The sequence below is a fragment of the Cupressus sempervirens genome, chromosome 11, assembly GCF_028749045.1.
Source record: "Cupressus sempervirens isolate cs-2001-9-10 chromosome 11, ASM2874904v1, whole genome shotgun sequence".
NCBI classification, from domain to species: Eukaryota; Viridiplantae; Streptophyta; class Pinopsida; order Cupressales; family Cupressaceae; genus Cupressus; species Cupressus sempervirens.
This window is the reverse complement of record NC_143128.1, coordinates 53,622,219-53,641,775: the sequence shown is the minus strand read 5'-3', so window position 1 is coordinate 53,641,775 and position 19,557 is coordinate 53,622,219. Positions and strand designations below refer to the sequence as shown.

General features: G+C 36.1%; 1 protein-coding gene across 8 annotated transcripts; it reads left to right on the top strand.

The window, feature by feature from the left end:
- The first annotated feature begins 3,929 nt into the window (after nt 1–3,929).
- On the top strand, nt 3,930–14,540 carry LOC149528203 (uncharacterized). Of its 8 annotated transcripts, none has more exons than XM_089810512.1 (10): nt 3,930–4,206; nt 4,542–4,663; nt 4,944–5,051; nt 5,833–5,884; nt 6,056–6,106; nt 9,690–10,310; nt 10,406–10,494; nt 13,257–13,356; nt 13,458–13,556; nt 13,753–14,540. In XM_089810512.1, the coding sequence occupies exons 2-10, from the start codon at nt 4,617–4,619 to the stop codon at nt 13,843–13,845; spliced, it is 1,260 nt and encodes a 419-aa protein (XP_089666638.1). In that variant the 5' UTR covers nt 3,930–4,206; nt 4,542–4,616; the 3' UTR covers nt 13,846–14,540. The 8 variants fall into 8 exon arrangements, with proteins under 8 accessions (XP_089666638.1, XP_089666637.1, XP_089666636.1 ...); XM_089810509.1 differs by lacking the exon at nt 3,930–4,206 and adding an exon at nt 4,307–4,463 and having other exon boundaries at nt 6,056–6,154; XM_089810511.1 differs by having other exon boundaries at nt 3,940–4,663; nt 13,299–13,356.
- The last annotated feature ends 5,017 nt before the right edge of the window (nt 14,541–19,557 follow it).

The window sequence follows — 19,557 nt, the reverse complement described above, 5'->3', positions numbered from 1 at the left end:
ATATTCTTCATATTGTATGTTATATCTTATAAGTGTTTCAAGTTGCGACGGTGTGAATCCTTTCATCGCCCTGTCACTCCGGTTTAAGGTCAAACTATTAGAAGGGTTGCAACCATGCAAAACAATCAAGTTCACTGTTAACACAATTTCACAATTGTTTGGGCTAATATTCAAATGCTAGTTGCAAAGAAGTGAAAGCTATGGATCGCATGGTCACAGATCATTTATGCAATATAGAGTCTTAAGCTGTGAAGTTGAAATGGAGGGCAATAATCAAGTTTAATGGTTTTTGCACCTTCACATGTGGTTAGGTTTAACCCGAAGTTAAGGCTCCAAGGTAGAAAAATGCTTTGATCACACTTTTGCAAGGCTAAATTCTAAACTCTACTTTCAAGTTGTGAGGAGATGACAGGGTGACACGTGTCTTGGTGGGCCTAATTCTTATGAGATCCTCATCACATCGTCATAGGGGTCAGGAGACAACTAATATGATCAGTTTTGAAGTAGTTGTTCATCAAATAAAAGTAGATAAATTGAATCAATATCATTCCATCAAAAGCTTCAAAGCTTCAAGTTGTGAAGTCAAACAACTGCAATCAAATTCAATGCTTTTGCACCATCGTACTCAATTAAGAATAGATCAGGGTTTGGGTAGTAAAGTGGTGATTTCCCTTGTTGCACTCTCGCAAGGTTAGAAGATGGGTTAAGAGTCAGGGTTGCGACAAAGCGATCAAACAATTAAAGATGTCTTCATAGCTTTGCAAGTCAACATGGTTAATGGAGGAATACAATTGCAAGGTTTCCATGACATGAAGCAATTATTTTAGCAGTTATCACAATATCGCAGGTTAGTAAGCATTGGAGATCTTCAAGATTGTGAGGCTAGGATAAATGAGAGAATGGTCAGGTTGACAGTCACCGCAGCTTCGTATGGTTAAGTCATGAACAAAAATCTCAAGTCACGAAGCTGCAAACAAAGAATATTGGAACAATTACGATCATTGCTACATCACACAGTTAAGGAAGTGTTAGGTCCTAACCATTGCGAAGGTGCAAAATAGTCCATTTTTATTATGTTTGCAAGGTCGCAATAGTTAGAGGACTAAAGTGTTTTCAAGCTGTGAAGTAGTGATAAAGGCATGAGATGAAGCGGTCGTATTTTTGCAAGACCAAATAGATAGTGAGGGAAATAAGTTCCAAAGTTGCAAACAAGAACATGCATAGGTCAACCTAACATAAGCAAAGCTAGGTAGGGTGGCATAATGCTTAAAGATTATAGGGCCACATGGTGAGTTGACTGATGTTTTCTATTGAATAATGACACAATTGATTTGGTGTGGTCGTGAACATGAAAACAATAGTTCTTTAATGGAAAACAAGTCCTTGATCGCTTGCAACTACTATTTTGAGTGTTCTCCATGCCTAATGAATGCAAATTTCCTCCTACCACGTACCAAATTAGAGAAGTTGTGGCCACTGTTTCTATCTCTTGAAGGCCCAAGTTGCACATAAAGATAAGATTTCCTACATATGGATGTACACCTGATCAAATCTTCCCCAGATTTGTAGTGATTGTTCTTTGTGACTTAAAGACAGTAGTTGAGTTTTGGCTTCTGATAGAAGTTTTCTCAGTTATGCTTGAGTTGTAAAAGCAAGTTTTGTAACCCTTCCAAAGGTTAGCCTTTTCTCTGATTCTATAGAAGTTTTGTTACATGCTCTGCTATTGTAATTTCCTTTTTCTCTATTGTACCTCTTTATTCATTAATATATTGTGCAATATCTTCTTGCCTTATGCTGATGTAGTTCCTCCATTTTTCAACTGTATAATTGTATCTACTTGGCCTTGAATGATATAGAGTGAAGCCCCTTCCTTATAGCATTCCTTTGGTTTCTGATCTACATATGGTTGTTGAGTTAAGCAAGGATTGAATCTGTGTATTTTGAGATTATGTTGATGAACTATGCATTTCTAGGTAGAGACAAGAGTGAACGTACTATTTGGTGCATCACCCCTTTAGATTAGATTAGATAGTTGATTTTCATGCATTTCCTTCTCCTTTTTCCTCTCAAGAAGCAATTAGGTGCATCTTGATAGTAAGGAAGTTGACCTTCTCTAGAGACTCAATCTCATTGTTCAAGTCCCACAACTTGGAGGTTGTTTTTGTTTCCATGTTTCACAAGATTGCCTTTAGGTCAAACTTTATGGCAAGGGTGCAAACTTTTGAGACAACAATAACTTGTATAAAGGAAAATGATTCCTTTGTTGTAATGTATGGAATATGTGGATAGATGCGAGGCTGTGAATTGATGTGAATAAGGTCAGATCAGAGGAGAAGGTAGATTTGATGCTTTCACCAAGGTATGAGTGGAATTTGTGAGTATTCCTTATGCACTTCAATGGTATTGTAAAGGCAAATGAGTTGTTACCAGCCAATTCATGTTTTGGATAGTGAGTCCTCTTTTATTTGTTTAGACAATGAGTCAATTGAAGGTGACTTTAACCTTCTCCATTGAGAAATGCATTACATGCAATGAGCATTTTGTTCTCATTAACTCTTAACAGGGTTGAAGGACACCCTTTTAACAAGGATTCGGTCCTTTAAGATGGACTTATGTGCTAGACGTATTGTATAAAATCCTAACATGGAAATTTTTGCATGATCTTGTAGGTATCATCCCCACTAATGTTTTTCCCTTAATAGCATTTTCTTTACGAACAAAAATCTTGTGTGTTATGGTGTTGGTTTATATATTGTTCATTTAGTTTTGTACTACTATATTTTGCATTGGTGATTTGGTTAAAAAGTATAAAGTTTATAAATTTATAACACACAATTGTGTGAATTGTTATTCCTAACATGTACGTGTTGATGGTGCCCTCCAAAGCCTCATGACTGAAGTTTTGGGTTTGGAGAAGAGATTGCAAGACATTTGTCAATTTATGCTTAGGGTGATGTGTAGCTCTACAATGACCTTGCGCTTGCTGCAAGAACAAATGTAAGGGTGACAAGCTGATAGAAGATGATGACTATAAGGATATATTTATGTTCATTTTGAAGGAATGGATCATGGTGCTACTGTCAAAGAAGCCGTATGAGAAGATACCCCAATGAGGACTATTTGATTTTCTATTTTTTGTTTATTGGTTGGCTTTTGGGGCATTAGTTTGTTTAGTTTTAGTTACACTATCTATACTTTAAATAACTTATGTGGACTTTCCTTGTGTGAAAATGTTTATTATTGTTATGGTTTGGAACTCTTATGCTTTAGATTCCTTTTATTACTATGTTATTTTCGAATTGTACTATAGGACACTAGCTTGATATTGCTAGTGCTTTTATTTAAAAAGAACATAGATAATGAAAAAGCTTCATCAAAGAACTACTTGTTATATTTCATGACTTTTTCAAATAAATAAATAATTCCATGCTACAACTATGAAAAAAGGTTCATATGACCAAATCCTAAATAAAGTCAAGTTGATCAATTTATTATCTAAAGATATTTTTTTAAATTAAAGAAAAGTAGACTTAAGAAATTTTACAAAAAATTAATAAATTACTATTTCAGTGAATTACTAAATGAGTTAGATATGCATAGACATTTTTTTACTTCTTACATTCCCATATAGAAATAATAATAATAATAAAAATAAAAATAAAAACATTCTTTGACGATAACTAACTAATTCCCATACAGAAATAAAAATAATAATATTTTGTTGGATAATAACGAACTAACTGATTCATTTATTGGAATAAATTACGAAACAAACTAAAATTAATTTAGTTACTAAAGTAAGATGAAGAATAAAGAATCAATGAAATTTAATGTTTTAATAAGTTTGCACTGACAGTTCAGAAACGCATAGAATTCAAAATATTTGCACACAGAAATTTAATATATTCATATCAAAATTGGCGTGTCCTGTTTTCCTGGACTTGCCATTCTTAATATCAATTGGTCTGAATGAAAATTATTCGGCCGCTTCTCTGCTTTCTGCCTTCATTAATGGCGGTGATACCCCCACCGGTAACGGTTTTATCTCCCAGAATAAGCCGCAGAAGAGCAAAGAGTCGACACAGTTTGGCACATGATATACGATCTTTTATCCGATACTTGCCTATAATTGCTCGATTTTATATCGCCCGTCATATTCCGAGTTCGATGGGAGAGCTGTTTCTAAATATTTACTTGTCGTAGAAGGTGTTCTGTTTCTGCATGATTCGTTGCCATAAAAGCTGTTTCTAAATATTTACTTGTCGCAGAAGGTTTTCTATTTCTGCATGATTCGTTGCCATAGTCGTTTATTTAAGCTCAAACATTGTTTTGAGGACAATTAGGTCGTAGGACGAGGGTTATTTTGTTCTTTCGTTTCTGTTTACCTTTATCTCGTTGGCTTTCTTGCGGAGCAGAGTTTCGATCTAGCTATGTTAAGCAAGAGTATGAAAAGTCTACGAAAGGTCGGTGTAGAGGGGGGTGTTGTCAATGATGAATCTGCAGACGCAAACAGTTTCATTAGTTTTGATCTTGATTTGCAGAGTTATAATATTTCTGTACCTGTTGGTGGCCAACAAGAGGATAGCAGGAAACGCAAAGCAATTGTATCTGCTGGAATGGTTGAAAGAGACAACAATAATTGTATCCAATTGTTACAAAGGATGTAAGTAATGAATTCTCATCCAACTAAAAGCAAGCTGTACTTTACATATAATACTTTGATTTCTGTTGAAGGGTAGTCTCCATGTTTGATTAATCTTTGGCAATACACATCTATCAATATGTGTTCCTTTAGATTCTGTATGTAGTCTATCTGGAAATCTTGTTCCAATCATTGTTGTCATACCAAATCATTTCCTTTCTATTACGAGCATTGTATATGCGTCTCTGCCATGCGATAGAGAACAGAACTTAATTAACTTTTTTGGCTTCATGATTGTTAGAGACATGCCCGCTTCCGCACAAGAAGATAGGAGGAAAGACAGAGCAATTGTATCTGCCGATATGGTTGAAAGAGACGAGAATAAGTTTGTGCAATTGCTACAGAGGGGGTAACTGATAAATTCTCTTTAATGTGGTTTATATGTCAAGCTAAGTTTTATTAAGGGATATTTTCCTTTTTCCTCTCTGCTACTGATCTTCAATGTTAAATTAATCTTTGGTAAAAAATTTCCATCAATAATTATGCTCCTTAGATTCTTTATACAGTCTATCTGAATATCTTTCTTCAATCATTGTTGTCCTGCTGAGTCATTTCTTGTTTATCACAAGCATTTGATATACTTATTGGCCATGTGATAAAGAATAGAACTTTTAAATTTTTTTTGTTTCATGTTGACAGAGATTTTTGCACTTCCTTAGAGTGTTTTTCCACCGTACATTGCTTTTCACACAGTCTGATGCATTTAAGAAAAGTTTGAATAGACATATTGATGTCGTATCTATGTAAAGGCTTTTATGCAAATGTCTCCCAATGCCATTGAGCTCAATATTTGTTTTCATTTACAATTATCATTCATATGGTGCATGACCTTGTATCGTGAATTCATTGATGAACATGACTTGGTTTCTCGAGGTACTTTTAATTTTTTTATAGTTACGGTGCTGCTTGTTTTTCATTGAAGTGTTTATGCTGTAATTCACCCGAATGCTTTGTCTTTGTAGTGTTTTCTTTTTATGATTCACATCAATGCTTAATATCTGTAATCTGACGGTGCTGTACAATATTTAACTGTTGAAAGACTTTAGCATGATGTTTAGGCATGTAGATACCATTCTAATTTTAGGCCTGTACTATTGCCATTTACTGACATCTCTGTTGGATTTTGGCAGGAAGAGAATGAGGGTTAATTCTTCAAGCTCCAGAGAAGTTAACAAATTCACTGTATGTGAAGATAGTAAACCTTGTAGTTCTTCGGGTTTTGCTACACAGCGAAAGATCCAAGATTGTTTAGAACTATAGATGCTTTTAGTAACAAACTTAAAGTCTACATTGGCAGATCTTTGATGAACAATGTGTCACTCATTTTACTTAATGTTAAATATGTGCATGCAGCAAGATGATCTTCTTTCAGATTTGGTGGTACAGAGGGAGTTAACGGAGCATGTAGGTTCCCCTAATTTTGATTCTGCTCCTGTTTTGACTGGCTTATGTGTAAGTGAATTACATTTTCATTTATCTGAAACTCACTTTCTGTTTAATAGTTTTTTGATGTTAAATCGTCAGAAATTATCTTCAAATGTGCCTGGCTGCTGTTCTCCTTCAGCAGCCTGCATAATCAGCAGCTTTGTTTCATTTTTTTATTTCTCTTCTTTTTCATTTTTTGTTATGTTACTTCTAACCTTACCTCATGTAGGTCTTGTGATTAGCATGAATAAGCTTTCCTTATATTTAGAGAGACTCAAAAGATTAAATGCTGTTCCTTTTTTAGAGCAAGATGTTTTCTGGCTTCTGCTTTAGATTTTTGGGACAGCCCTGTTTCCTAAACTTGGCACTCCACTGAGTTGGCTGTTTGTTGACATTAATAAATGAAGGCTTTCACTTGTTTCAAGCTTGATCAATTTCTCATTATTTTTGAGCAGGTCTACATATGCTCCATATTTATCCCAATATTGATAACTTTGAAGCATTCATTTTTCTTGTCTATTGGTCTGTCTGTCGGTTGGTCAATCAGTCTGTCTCTGTCTCTCTTTCCCTGAATTTGTTTGTCTCTGTCTTTCTGTTTGTTTGTCAATTTGTTTCTCTGCTTATGGGCAACTTAGATACAGGCCAATCACGACCACATAATGTTTATTTTGAAAAGACAACCACTCAATAAGCCAAGACAAATTTTAAAGACCCCATCAAAATTAAGATTTATTCAACCTATCACCGGAGGATGCCATGTAATTTTAGCCTTTTTTCTTTTTCCTTTGGTTGGGTCTCATTGAAATGTTTACTAACTTTCAAACAAATTTAAAATGGAAAGTTTTGGCTTCTTTTTTGACAGGAATCTAATTATGGTACCATTTCTTCCAAATGTTGTCTTTCTAAAGTATGATTATATGGTTACATCCTACACACAAGACTATTTGAGGGAATATTGCACACTATGAATGGAATTCATGCGTGACACCACTTATTTAATAAAACTATTTCCTAGAAGTCTCAAAGGGCAAGCAATGGAGTGGTTCTTGAAACTTCCTCTTGTTATCAAAATGTTTGAAAATTTGGATTCCAAATTTGTCAATTATTAGTCCTATAACATTAAGCATGAAATTAACATGTTGGATTTTTCATTATTTTGACATTTGCATAACTAATTGTAGGCATAGACGAGATACCAGTGATTTCTTTCAACATTTCTTTTCTCTTTGAAAGCTATAATATTAATTCCCAACCAAATTTTCCAAATCGTCATTCCTGGAACAATATGTCACCAATATTGAGGATTGGGATTAGTAGGATAATGTCAAGCTTACAACTGCCCAGAGAGAGAGAGCAAGCCTAATTGACCCGTGCTATACTAAAGTTGCTAGAAATGAATTCTAGAGCCCTCTTGCATAATCACACTGAACAAGAGGTGATTACTCGGCTTCTTTGTGGACCATGCAAAGGGGACATCTAAAAATCTTTATTTTTGAGCTGATACCAAGAATTTTCTTATGATGAGCCAAATATAGAAATAGATCAGCTTTAGACGAGGCCTTAGCCTTTTATGTGATTTCCTAGGGGAAGGTTGACTTTCGATTTATAGCATCATCTTTTCATAACCCTTCATATTAATATTAATGCCTCTACCTTTAAGGTGCCAACCCAAGAAATCATTTTGGTTGCTTCAAACTGGCTTAAGCTAATGCACTATGCAGTAAAGAAAATTGATTGGAAAACACTTCCTTAGCAGCCTCAAGAATGCTAGGAAGAGTTTTAATATGAATCTTCTCTTGTTTTCCTAGCACTAGTCTTTGACTTCCCAACACTCCTGTATTCAAGCATATGTTCAAGAGTCTTGTTGGTTAACCGGCCATATTCTTCCTTAATCAAACAGATCAGCTTAGTTGATCACCATTTCTCATAAGATCAGTCTTTAGATAATAATTATTAATTTGCTGCCCATTCTTTTTGTTTGTTTTATTCTTTCGTTGACAGTCATGACAAATGTTTTGGTCAATTGCCTTGAAGATTTTGTGCCCCTGGAGGTAATTGACATCATGAATCATAAGAAAACTTAATAGATTATCTGTAAAATGTTAGAGGTAGTTGTCCTTGAATTAAATGTGGAGAATGTGGTTCAAGTGGTTTTTGACAAGGCCACATTTTATGTGGGAGATTATGTGTAGCCCACTGCTTAGCTTTGTTACTTCATGACTTGGCTAAATTCCTATGGGTACATTTAAAGCAGTTTAAAGAGGGACATAAATTATAGACAGTAAAATGCTAAACTAGTATATATTCATTTCAATTGCCCTTTCAAAAACTATTGAATATTTTCCTACTGTCTGAGCTTGAGATATTTATGTGACATTAATTTTATGCTTCTTATAGCTCACAAGCACACAGAAGGGACACTCTCCTTTATCAACGTTGTTTGATCAAATCAATAACTTATTTTATGCCATCAAATATGCAAAATGTATTGAAAAGATGCAGTGACTTGACACATTCACCATTTTAAAAAAAATTGATTAAAATTTGAATTTCATTTTAAATTTTTTTCTTACTTGTGCTTACTGGGACTCCTAATTAATTGTATTTCTTACATATATTGTAATTGAGTTTTATGCTGAATATATTTCAATTAAGCACATAAGATTACCATGCCCATACGAAAGGATTATTGCCGTGTCTCTTTAATAGCAAGTGATTGTTTTAATTCAATTAGATGCTTTGAAGTTTTGAACTAGTGTGCTTAAACACATGTTCTAATACTTTCATGGCAGAGCATATTCATTTAGGAAGCTTGAAGTTTTGTATTACTCAGATGTAAACATCAGTTATTCTATGGAGCTTGAATATTCATATAGGAGACACATTCCTTTCTGCATGTCATTGTTTTATTAAGATTATCTACCATAGCAAAAGCAAACTGGAATTCAAGATTATTATCTAAACATGTATATGGAATCTATGGCCATTCACATTGGGTTTCACGTTTTCAAAAAAACTTAAGTGGAAAGGAATCAATTTATGAATAGTAAACTCTAACAGTCCACAGTGGCAACATTTACACCTCACACTGATTAATGACCAAATTGAAACTGAATATTTATCCAATCGTATTTGGATCACCAAAATATGACCAGAAGATATTTACACTAAAGAACATTTCTCATGATTGTCGAGCATTTGTTCAAAGTAGTATTATTATCAACTTGTGCTGCCTCATGAAAAATTTGATGTTGTGTTGTAACATTTGCATTCATGAACATTTCTCATGATTGCCGAGCATTTTTGCACAGTAGTATTATTTTCAACTTGTGCTGCCTCATAAAAATTTAATGATGTGTTGTAACATTCGCATTCATGAAGGTTGTGTTAGTTTTCTTTGTTGCTTTTAGTGTCAGTTGTTGCAGAATCAGTTTCAGTTTCTTTGATGTTATTTAATAAATTTAGCTTTACAAAGTTTTTGGTTAAGTTGTTTTAATCATGGAATGCATATTTTTGATAATGAAAAGAAAATTTGATATACAAAACTATTGAATCCTAGCAGGCGAGTTGTACAACTGGGGGAAGGAGGGAGCCAAGCCATTCTTTGACAGCTCATCCATTATTAACTTCCTTTCCAGATGGTCATTCAACTTGTCCACTATATAGGAGAGATGGTCACTCAACTTGTCCACTACACAGAAGGAGAGATGGTCACTTAACTTGTCCGCTACGCAGAAGTAGAGATGTTCAGTCAACTTGTCCACTACATAGGAGAGATGGTCATCGAACTTGTCCACTAAACACAAGCAGAGATGGCCATTCAACTTGTCCACTACACAGGAGAGATGGTGGTCATTCAACTTGTCCACTAAACACAAGCAGAGATGGCCATTCAACTTGTCCACTACACAGGAGAGATGGTGGTCATTCAACTTGTCCACTACATAGAAGAGATGGTCATCCAAGTTGTCCACTACACACAAGCAGAGATTGCCAATCAACTTGTCCACTACACGGGAGAGATGGTGGTCATTCAACTTGCCCACTACACAGAAGAAGAGATGATGATTCAACTTGTCTGCTACACAGGAGAGATGAACTTTCAGGAAGATGGCACCGAGCATCAGGGAGACCATTTCATTGCAGAAGATTCCAATCCCCATCAGATAGGAATATAGATATGGTAAAAATATCTGAGGAATATTTATTTTAAGTCTTTCTATTCCATGATCTTGTATGATGAGTGCTAGTTATAATTTTTCGTGACCAATTTTGCAGAGAGTAGATGTATTGGACGTAACAGAACATGCCGTTGAAAGCAATGCCACACATCGCTTCCTTGCTGGAGCTCAACGTGACTTCAATGAGTAAGTTCTCCAATATACCATTTTTAGTTTCTGGGATGTATTTTTACTCAAGGAAATTAATTTCTTTTCTTATATTTCACTAAATCTTATCCAGTTGATTATAGAATAATATGGGTAAATACGAAAAGATTATTGAGCACTTGTTAATTTTGATAGCTTAATTGCTGTTCTTTTTAGCAAGTCACTAAATCTTTTCCAGTTGATTATAGAATAATGTGGGTAAATAGGAAAAGACTATTGAGGACTTGTTAATATTTGATAGCTTAATTGCTGTTCTTTTTAGCAAATGGAACAATAGTTAGACTTCAAGTTGTCAGTAGAAACATGCTATTTTTAATGAATTGAACTGCTATAGATGGATACTTTTATATAGTGACATGAAGTTGGGTGTAGAAACATCTTGTGTTTAGGCGCAGGTCTCTAGTCAACTCTTTGATATTTTTAGTTTGATCTGTATATTTTTCAAGTATTTATTTAGTTTTAGGTAGATCACTACTTGGGAAAGCTTCCAACATATTAAATTGAAACAGTTACAAAGAGATCTGTAATATACAGCCCTCTTCTGCCCTTTTTTTTTAAAGCGTGAGAGGAAATATAGAATAGAATTGAATGTCAGATTTATATTCCAAATAATTACAATATTATGACAGCACATATAAAGGAGATGCTTTCTATATTTAGTTCTAGAATCAATCCAAATTTGATAGTACAACACAAAGCCAAAATTGAAAATACCCAAATGGATAAATATGCTTGTAAGCACAATTACAACATACCCATTTGCTGGAAATGAATATAAATGTTTGCATCAATTTTAATCAACAACTACAAAGGGTTTTCAAACCCCTAGTTCACATCAAAAGCATTACAGTTGGGTGTGTCATGTAGCAACAATAAGCACACTTGCCAAAATCCCCAAACTTCTCAAAGTAGCCACTATAAATATACTCAAAGTGCCTCCCAATAGCATGCATGGGATATTAGATAATTACCAATAGCATGAGATGTTTAGATAATTATCTTATATGATGGTGTCAATAAATGTAACATTTCATACCTAATGGGAATCTAAAAGGGGTTGTAAACAACCAGGTTATACTTATTTACCTAATAGGTCTATGAATTAGAGATCCCAAACTTGCTGCGAGTTGGGCAAATTGTCCGAATCAGCTAGCGAGGTCAACCCGAACGAGTTATGCTGACTCGGCTTGGCTCACCAGATTTTAGGCATAACTCACCCATGTCGGTGAGTTGGTATAACACTTCACAACTCACTGAGTTTGATCAGCATGATCCGGCCAGTGGCAGTGCCAAAGTTGGCACTTAAAAAACAAAAAAAAACAGTTTTTTTAAAATATTTTTTTTGCATTCCTTTTTGTTTTAACCCTAAAAGGTCTTCTAATTGCTTGGTATTGAAAGAAGAGAGGAAAAATGAGAGAGGAAGAAAAGGAAAAATGAGAGAGGAAGAAAAAAGAGAAGCCATAGGTTTGCAACCAGCTGTGGCTATGGTAGAGGAGGATAGAGCACCTTCCAGCACACGCACATGCACTGTTGATGTTGATCATGACACCTCACAAGCGGGGACTTTGGCGTTTTAGTTCTCCAAGACCTACCTTAGATGCCTTTGTAGAAGGTAGACAAGGTGCTCCAAGGCCGAGGATGAGGATGAGGATGAGAATGAGAATGAGGACGAGGTTTGAGCTAGAGCTTGAGTGGATAGACTTGTTTTTTGTTTACATGGATTTCATGGATTTTACATACATTTGACAACATTTATAATTCTATATATCAATGTCATATAATTCTATGTTTTCTATTTGCTTGAGCTACAATTCACATTTTACGTATGTGATGGATTTATCATATATGTTCCATGTTTATGTCTGTTTTAAGTTTTATTAGCTTCTAGCTTCTATTTGATGATTTTATAGTGTCCTTTAAGTTTTACTCAGTAAAGGGTTGGATTATAGAAGTTTTTAAATCGTTAAAAATCTCCAAATTTCAAGGGTTTTTTCATTTCAATCACGAGTTGAGTTGGCCTTGCTGAGCTTGAGTTTGGGAACTATGTTATGCATAGACTTGAACCAGTGATTATGCTATTTTTGTTAGTCACAAGGGTTACAGGATAAGGGTCACAATATAATAGAGTAATTCATGTTGGTAGTTAAAGAATCTAGTCTTAATGTTAAGCAGATGAGCCTATAAGGATTCTAGCATGTCTATATTGAATCACAAGTCATAATCGTGGATAGGTCTAAAGTTGATCTAGGGCCGCGAAAGGAAGAAGGCCTATAAAAAATAGTTCAAAATTCCATTTTTGCATTTTGTTAAGTTACTAGGCCAAGACGAAGGCTTAAATGCAGATGACCACAATTATTATCAGAAATTGAAACCAGTCTTGAACTCATCAATCACTTATTTTTGAGTTGTTGTTTGACGGATTTTACCTTCTCCAAGTCTAATTTTGAATATGTATTTTTTAATCAACATGAACAGCTTGTTTTGACTTCATAGATAACTAAGCTTTTTGTAAATTCATTTATGATCTATTCTTCAGTCTCTTGAAGAGGTGATCCTCGTAAGCATGCAACTGCTGTGAAGATGATGCCCTGTATTACAAGGGAGTGACCACATGTCATGATTTTTCTCTGTATTCATTGCACCCATGTTGGATGCTTTTGCATTTGTGAATATGCTAGTTTATAATATATAATTGGCTTTCAGATTTTAGAAGTTGTCAATATTACAACTGTTTTTATCAGGAATGATTATGATGAGCTATTGGTGCTTGATGATGACAACAGTAATTGGAAGGGTGCATCACAACAGCATATAGATTGCTTGCCCATATCAACTGTACAGGTCAATTCAATTTTCCCATTATTAAAGGAAACTGTTTATCAAAAACTATTATTGCCATACTTGTCTTTAAGTTTAGCTGATAATGTCTTTTTGCATCACAGAATGATATTTCAGATGAAGTCTGTTCCGTTTGCTTAGAGAAGCAAAAAGCTGGAGATGTTATTCGACATCTGTTATGCACACACAAGTTTCATAAAGAGGTAAAGTTTAGATTTTAGTTTTGTATCTTTTTTCTTAATAAGATATTCCATCTACTTTTGTATTGAAAGGTGCCAGTTTTGTTCTCATCAGTGTCAGAAGTTTGTTTTGAGAGTAATGAGTTAATGTCTCACAGCATGTTTATTTAGATGATTGCTTGCGACTTTGTTGTTTACTTCTTGGCGTGGTTGATTGCAGTGCATTGATCCCTGGCTTGCAATACAAGCATCTTGCCCTATATGCAAGTTATCCGTGAAAGCACGTCAGCTATTTAGGAGACAGTTAGCTTGACATGCAGAGCATCGCTTTGTTCACATATGCATTTCTGATTTGATGACCGGAGATATCAGGCACTAATGCTAATGAGATATTAAGTGCTCTTTTCTAATAATTGAGTAGTAATGTGTCCATTTTTATCTCTGTCACAGCCTGATGGTTTCACGCCTTCACGATGTATTGCATCTTGTGTTTATGGAACAGTTTCTGCTGACGGTGACCGTACAACAGTTTATGGAACAGTTTTGTGTTGCCCCCAACTTTGAAGTTCCATTGGAACTTCTATTCTATTTATTTCTCCATTAGATTCGTCGTTCTGTACTTCTAATCCAAATTGTCCATTTGCTCCGATCCCTTAAATCTTTGGTCTGTAGAATAATATGTAAAATTGTTCATATAAATATATATTGAATAATTACAGCCATCCTTTGTTTGTAATTGAATTTCAAATGAGACAAAAATGAAAAACCAACCACATTGAGTATTTTGTTAGTGTAGAAATTGACAACCATATTCAAGAACCATCCACTTTGCAGTCTGGCCGCTCTACAGATGCACATCCAGATTATTGCAGACTAATGCAGATCGTGTAATTTTCGTATCTATAATGTAATTTCTGAGATGCTTGTCAGGAAAATATCCATAACACCCACTGACTGTACATTACAGCCATTTTCGTCTTAAGTAGTATTTATTCAAATTTGGCATTACTTTCCACTGTCAGCCATTTTATTGTCATTTTTGAATCTTTCCCAAGAAAAATGCTATAGAGATTATATAGCAGTCCCATTTATGCGAATATCTTAAATGCAAGTTTTAATCGTCTTATAATTTTGTATAAGGTAATCAATATTGGTATTGACTGGGTATGTAATTATAAATTTTCTATTACATTGGCACCCCCTTTTCCGTAGGAGTAATGTTTGGATTGTATATTAGAACAGCCCTTAACCTCTAATTTCTGCAATGCATAATAATATGAATATGAACATTTTAAGTTCTTATGAGAGCTTGGTACCTACCATAGGAAATTTTAACTTATTTCTGTAATATGACTTGAACGTTTTATTAATGTACTTTTGTCGCTACATTTTCCATCTTTCTATTGCTTTTATAGATAGACCTTGCTATTGCTATGATCGGTCTTTGCTGCTGATTGAGGGTAACATTTTGGATCCACTCACTTCTCACCACCTCCCTTGGGCTAAAAATAAACATTCTTCCTTTTAATGTTGGTAAAACTAAATTACCCCCTTTACAGGGTAAGAATTATCAGCATTATGCTAAAAGGTGGTTTTTCAATTGAAACAAGCTTATTAAAATGAGTCCATGAACTTCTATAGTTGACTGCTGATTGTAGGTAACATTTTGAATCCAATCACTTCTCACCACCTCTCTTGGGCTAAAAATAAACATTCTTCCTTTTAATGTAGGTAAAACTAAATTACCCCCTTTATAGGGTAAGCATTATAGGCATTATGCTGAAAGGTGGTCTTTTAATTGAAACAAGCTTATTAAAATGAGTCCATGAACTTCTATAGTTGAAATGCTATCTCAGCATACAAAAACTATTGAATCAAAGGATCTTACAGATTGATTATATTGCAAGATCATATAAAGAATAGGTGGCGCAATTTCCTAACTTGTCTTTTTAAATTTATTTGCCATTGAATCAATCAATCATGACTGGGAAATTTAAATAAGTTTTTGAATTAAAAAGCAGCCAAACAAGGGGGCCGACCCATATTGTCATCATAGACATCATACTAATATTGTCTGTAACAATGTTACTTAAACTGAAAAAGTTTATCAACAAGTGTAGAAATGCCTTAAACCAAACTAAGTTCCATAACTAGCAAAACATAAAACAAAGGAAACCAAGAGGGACAAGTCCTAATTGGGATTCTTGTCATCCTTCCCCTTAGGAGGATGTTAGCCCAATCCTCAGCCAGGAAATCGAGCAACATCCTGGAGTCTTCGCGAGCCAGGTCCCCCTCCTAGTTCTCTTTTAGCAGGTGCAAAGCAGTGGTTGCAACGTGTGTCACTTTGATTGTGAATTTAACCATGAGTCTCACTCTTTCCTCCAAGGCATCACTCTCTCCCTTAGCTCACTATTAGCCAGCTTACTAGTCTCCTCGGGGACCTCCTACTTACCACTCAGATTACCATCCACCATGCCCTTGTCAATTACTTACAAAACTGGGGGGTTAGAAGTAAACATTTCCTTAGGTGAGACCTTGATAGATGAAAACATCATCATGGGGGAGGGGGCTCTTTCCACCGTGACAGGGAACTGATCCTGGGTGAGGTCCACACACCCAACAGTAATTGAAGCCGAGACATGGGTCATCTCCTCCTTCCCCTTCTCATCTCATCATTCGAGTCCTCCATCTCCTTCTCCTTCCCTTTCCCCGTTTTCATAATTTTACCATGGGGGGATCTTTCTTTTTTCATGGAACTCACTTGGTGAAGGTTGGGGGGTGGAGGCTCTAGGGCTAGTAATTCTAAGTGGGATATGGTGGAGGCGGGGGTTATGGATAGTTGGGATGTCAACCTCCACAATCCTAGGGGGTAACAAGGCTAGGTGAAACTATTTGAGATGGAACATCAATCCTTGATGGAAGATAATATAATTGATTCCCTTTCTCATTTTCTCCTTAACATCAGAAACTATATCAACTAATTCATTAAGTAGGAAAAAAGGGATAGAGATATAGTCACAATGATGGAAGCGATTCAAGAGAGAAAAATGATAGTAGTAACAAACACCATACCTCCCTTCTGGTGTTAAATACTTCATCAACACCAAGAGAACTTCATTCCAGGGTTTTGAAAGTTTCTCTCGCAAAACCCCCCCACGATGCCTAATGGGTTCCTCGCCCTCTTGAAAAAAATGACTTAAGCTAGCGTTCGAGATAATCTCCTTAGATATCTAAAAAGTAATACCATTTATAGTGACCTTTCTATTCTCCTAGGAGTTAACAAATTGCTGAGAGAAGCTCTCATCAAAGCCATTAAGAGTCTCCATGAGCAAGATCGAACCCCTTCCTTAAGCATATACTAGACAAAAGGTTTATGGGCTCTATCCTCAATCATCAAAGGCTCAATATGAAGAAAATTGCCCACAACACCCCCCCATTATCAACAATATTCACCTAAATTTTAGCTACTTTTAGACATCTACCCTAGAGATGGAAATTCGGAAAATAGTCACACTTATGCGAAAAAAAGGGTTGCCTTAAGTGTTCATAAAGGCCTTTACTGTCATGACTGTCCGAACCCTTTTAAAATTTGAATTTCTACTCATCACTAAGTACAAAGAAATGTGCAAGAATATGCCCATATCATACTTTGATATACTTTCTCTTTTAAACCAAGCAAATTTATTATTGAAAGTACACATTAAATCCTTCCTTACCATCTGTCCATGGTGGCCTAGTTCTATCAAATCACTTAGCGTTGAGTTGTCACTAGGATCCAAAAAATCTTTCCAATAATGTATAATCATAAGATAGTTTCTTTATTCACCAAAAGTCTTACCAAATTTGGTAATACTCTAAATTCTCTCCAACAACATAAGCCATGCACTCTTAGCCCTAACGTTGACATCTTGTTTGCCACCCCATTACCTTCTAGAAAAATATGTTGCAGCTCAAACTGTTACCATTTTTTGCACCCCGCCAATATTCAAAATTCAAATGCTCACCCTCCAATGGCTAGTTCCTAGAGTTAATATTATTTTAATTCCTGAGAAACATCAAAAAAATTAAAAAATCAAACTTGTGATATGTTTCGACGGGCTTGCAAGTTCCTCGTCATTGGATCTTCTCAAGATCTACGACCCTCGCTACGTCGCCAAGAAAAATCTGCTCGATAGATATGCACAACGGCTTAGCGAGTGTTTTCCACATGGATTGACGGGCCCAGTCTAGCAAAGGTGGTCCGATTTGTTTCTCCGATGCCGAGTTTGGATAAGGTCACCGGTGCTCGCTACCTCACTATCAGAAAACTCAAGCATCTCGTCATTAGCGAAGTAGCGAGGTGTTGTAAAATCAACAGTCGGTGGGACCTCTAATAACATGGGATGATGACAAGGACTAAAGTAAAGTCTTATGGGGTGCCAACTGTGCATAATTTTGTACTTCATCAATGCACTGGACCCATGCCCCATCGATCAAATGTGCAAGAGATCATGAGCGTCAGATTAAAACGGAATCAACAGTCCGCGCTATCTCACGTTGGAAAGTTGCATGTTGTTTAAGCTATGCGACATAGCGAGAATGGAGCCCACCACTTTTCAGAAAGCTTCGTGTAGCTTCCCCACTGATTTGATCTCAGATCAACGGCCATCATCTTCTCGCCATGAAAAGTTGCAAGTTGTTTACTCATAGCAACTTAGCGAGTATGGGACCCACCAATCTTTAGGATGCTTGATGCAGTTCTCCACCCTTGGATTGACCTCAAATCTATGGTTCTCGTTAACTCGCTATGGAAAGTTGCTCAGAGGATATCTATAGAAAGTTGATGATTCGTTGCTACGTGTCTTGTGGGGCCAGGTTTGTTCCATAGGCCACATGGTGGACCCTAAGTCAATGATGCGTTAGGAATGAGTGTACAGGTTAATGACACATTCGTAGTTGGGTGATTTCTCATTGGCTAGGTCGGTGACAGTGTAAAAGGTGGGCCAGTCCCTTTAGTGCGTCTTTCACTATCGTTCGATGGTGGCAGATCAATGGTCCTCATTAACTTGCCATGTGAAGATGCACGTTGTTTAGGTATAGCGAGTTAACGACCTGGTGACATGTGGATTGTGGGCCCTATTTTTTGAGCTGCAAAGCGTAGGGTCACTGACAAATTTTATGGTACTTTCAGGGCCGTCAGATGGTGGTAGATCAATGACCCTCGTTACATCGCTATAGAAAGATGCTCAGGAGATATACATAGCGAGGTAGCGATTTGAGGACACGTGTCCTCGTGGGTCCAGTTGAGGTAGTAACAATTAGCAGTTGGCAGTTAGTATGACCGTCGCAGTCGGGGTTTGCAAGGATGGCGCAATTAGTAATGAAAAGAGATGGTCAACCATGTAAGACCTGTGAGGTGGCAGAAAGAAATAAACTGATTGGTCCACATGGCTCATCCTGGTGCCAGGGTTATTTTGACTTGCTGACTTCGCTAGTTCACGAACTACGAACAGAGGAAATCAAGGTTTTTTGTGGATCTAATCTTCATGATCAATCCCAACCACCAGGAAATAAATGCTAACTGCAGGAGAACACTCCACCGTGTCAGTTGATCCATCCACTTGGTCAGAGCACAGTTATGGCGCCGCTTCTGTCTTCTCAAGGCCCTGTTTTAGTTAAAAATCAAATTTCATGGTACCTAGAGCTATACTTAGATCAAATTTCCTCAAATCCCCATGATTTTTCTTGGCAGAGACTTAATGGCAGTGGTTGTAGCATAATTTCAGTCAGGAAAATATCTCAGTTATGCCTGAGCTATAAAGGCAATTTTTTGTGTATTTTGAAAGGGGGAACATTCTCTATTGTTCTCTGTTGTTGCTCTGCAACTCTAGTATAAAACTCCCCTTGCCTCTGAACCGTATGACATTTTGATGTATCTCCTTCAGCCATTGGTGTGAAAGTGCAAGAATCCTTGCCTCTCATTGATGCTTTGTGGAAATCTGTAATCTACATGACTGTATCTCTTTCAGCCTATGAATGATAATAT

Bases quoted from the DNA above. Each gene is read 5' to 3' on its own strand.
- LOC149528203 (XM_089810504.1), top strand. From the start codon at position 4,431: ATGTTAAGCAAGAGTATGAAAAGTCTACGAAAGGTCGGTGTAGAGGGG. The intron at 4,664-4,943 runs GTAAGTAATGAA...CATGATTGTTAG, and splicing joins ATCCAATTGTTACAAAGGAT to AGACATGCCCGCTTCCGCAC. The intron at 13,557-13,752 runs GTAAAGTTTAGA...GGTTGATTGCAG, and splicing joins CACACAAGTTTCATAAAGAG to TGCATTGATCCCTGGCTTGC.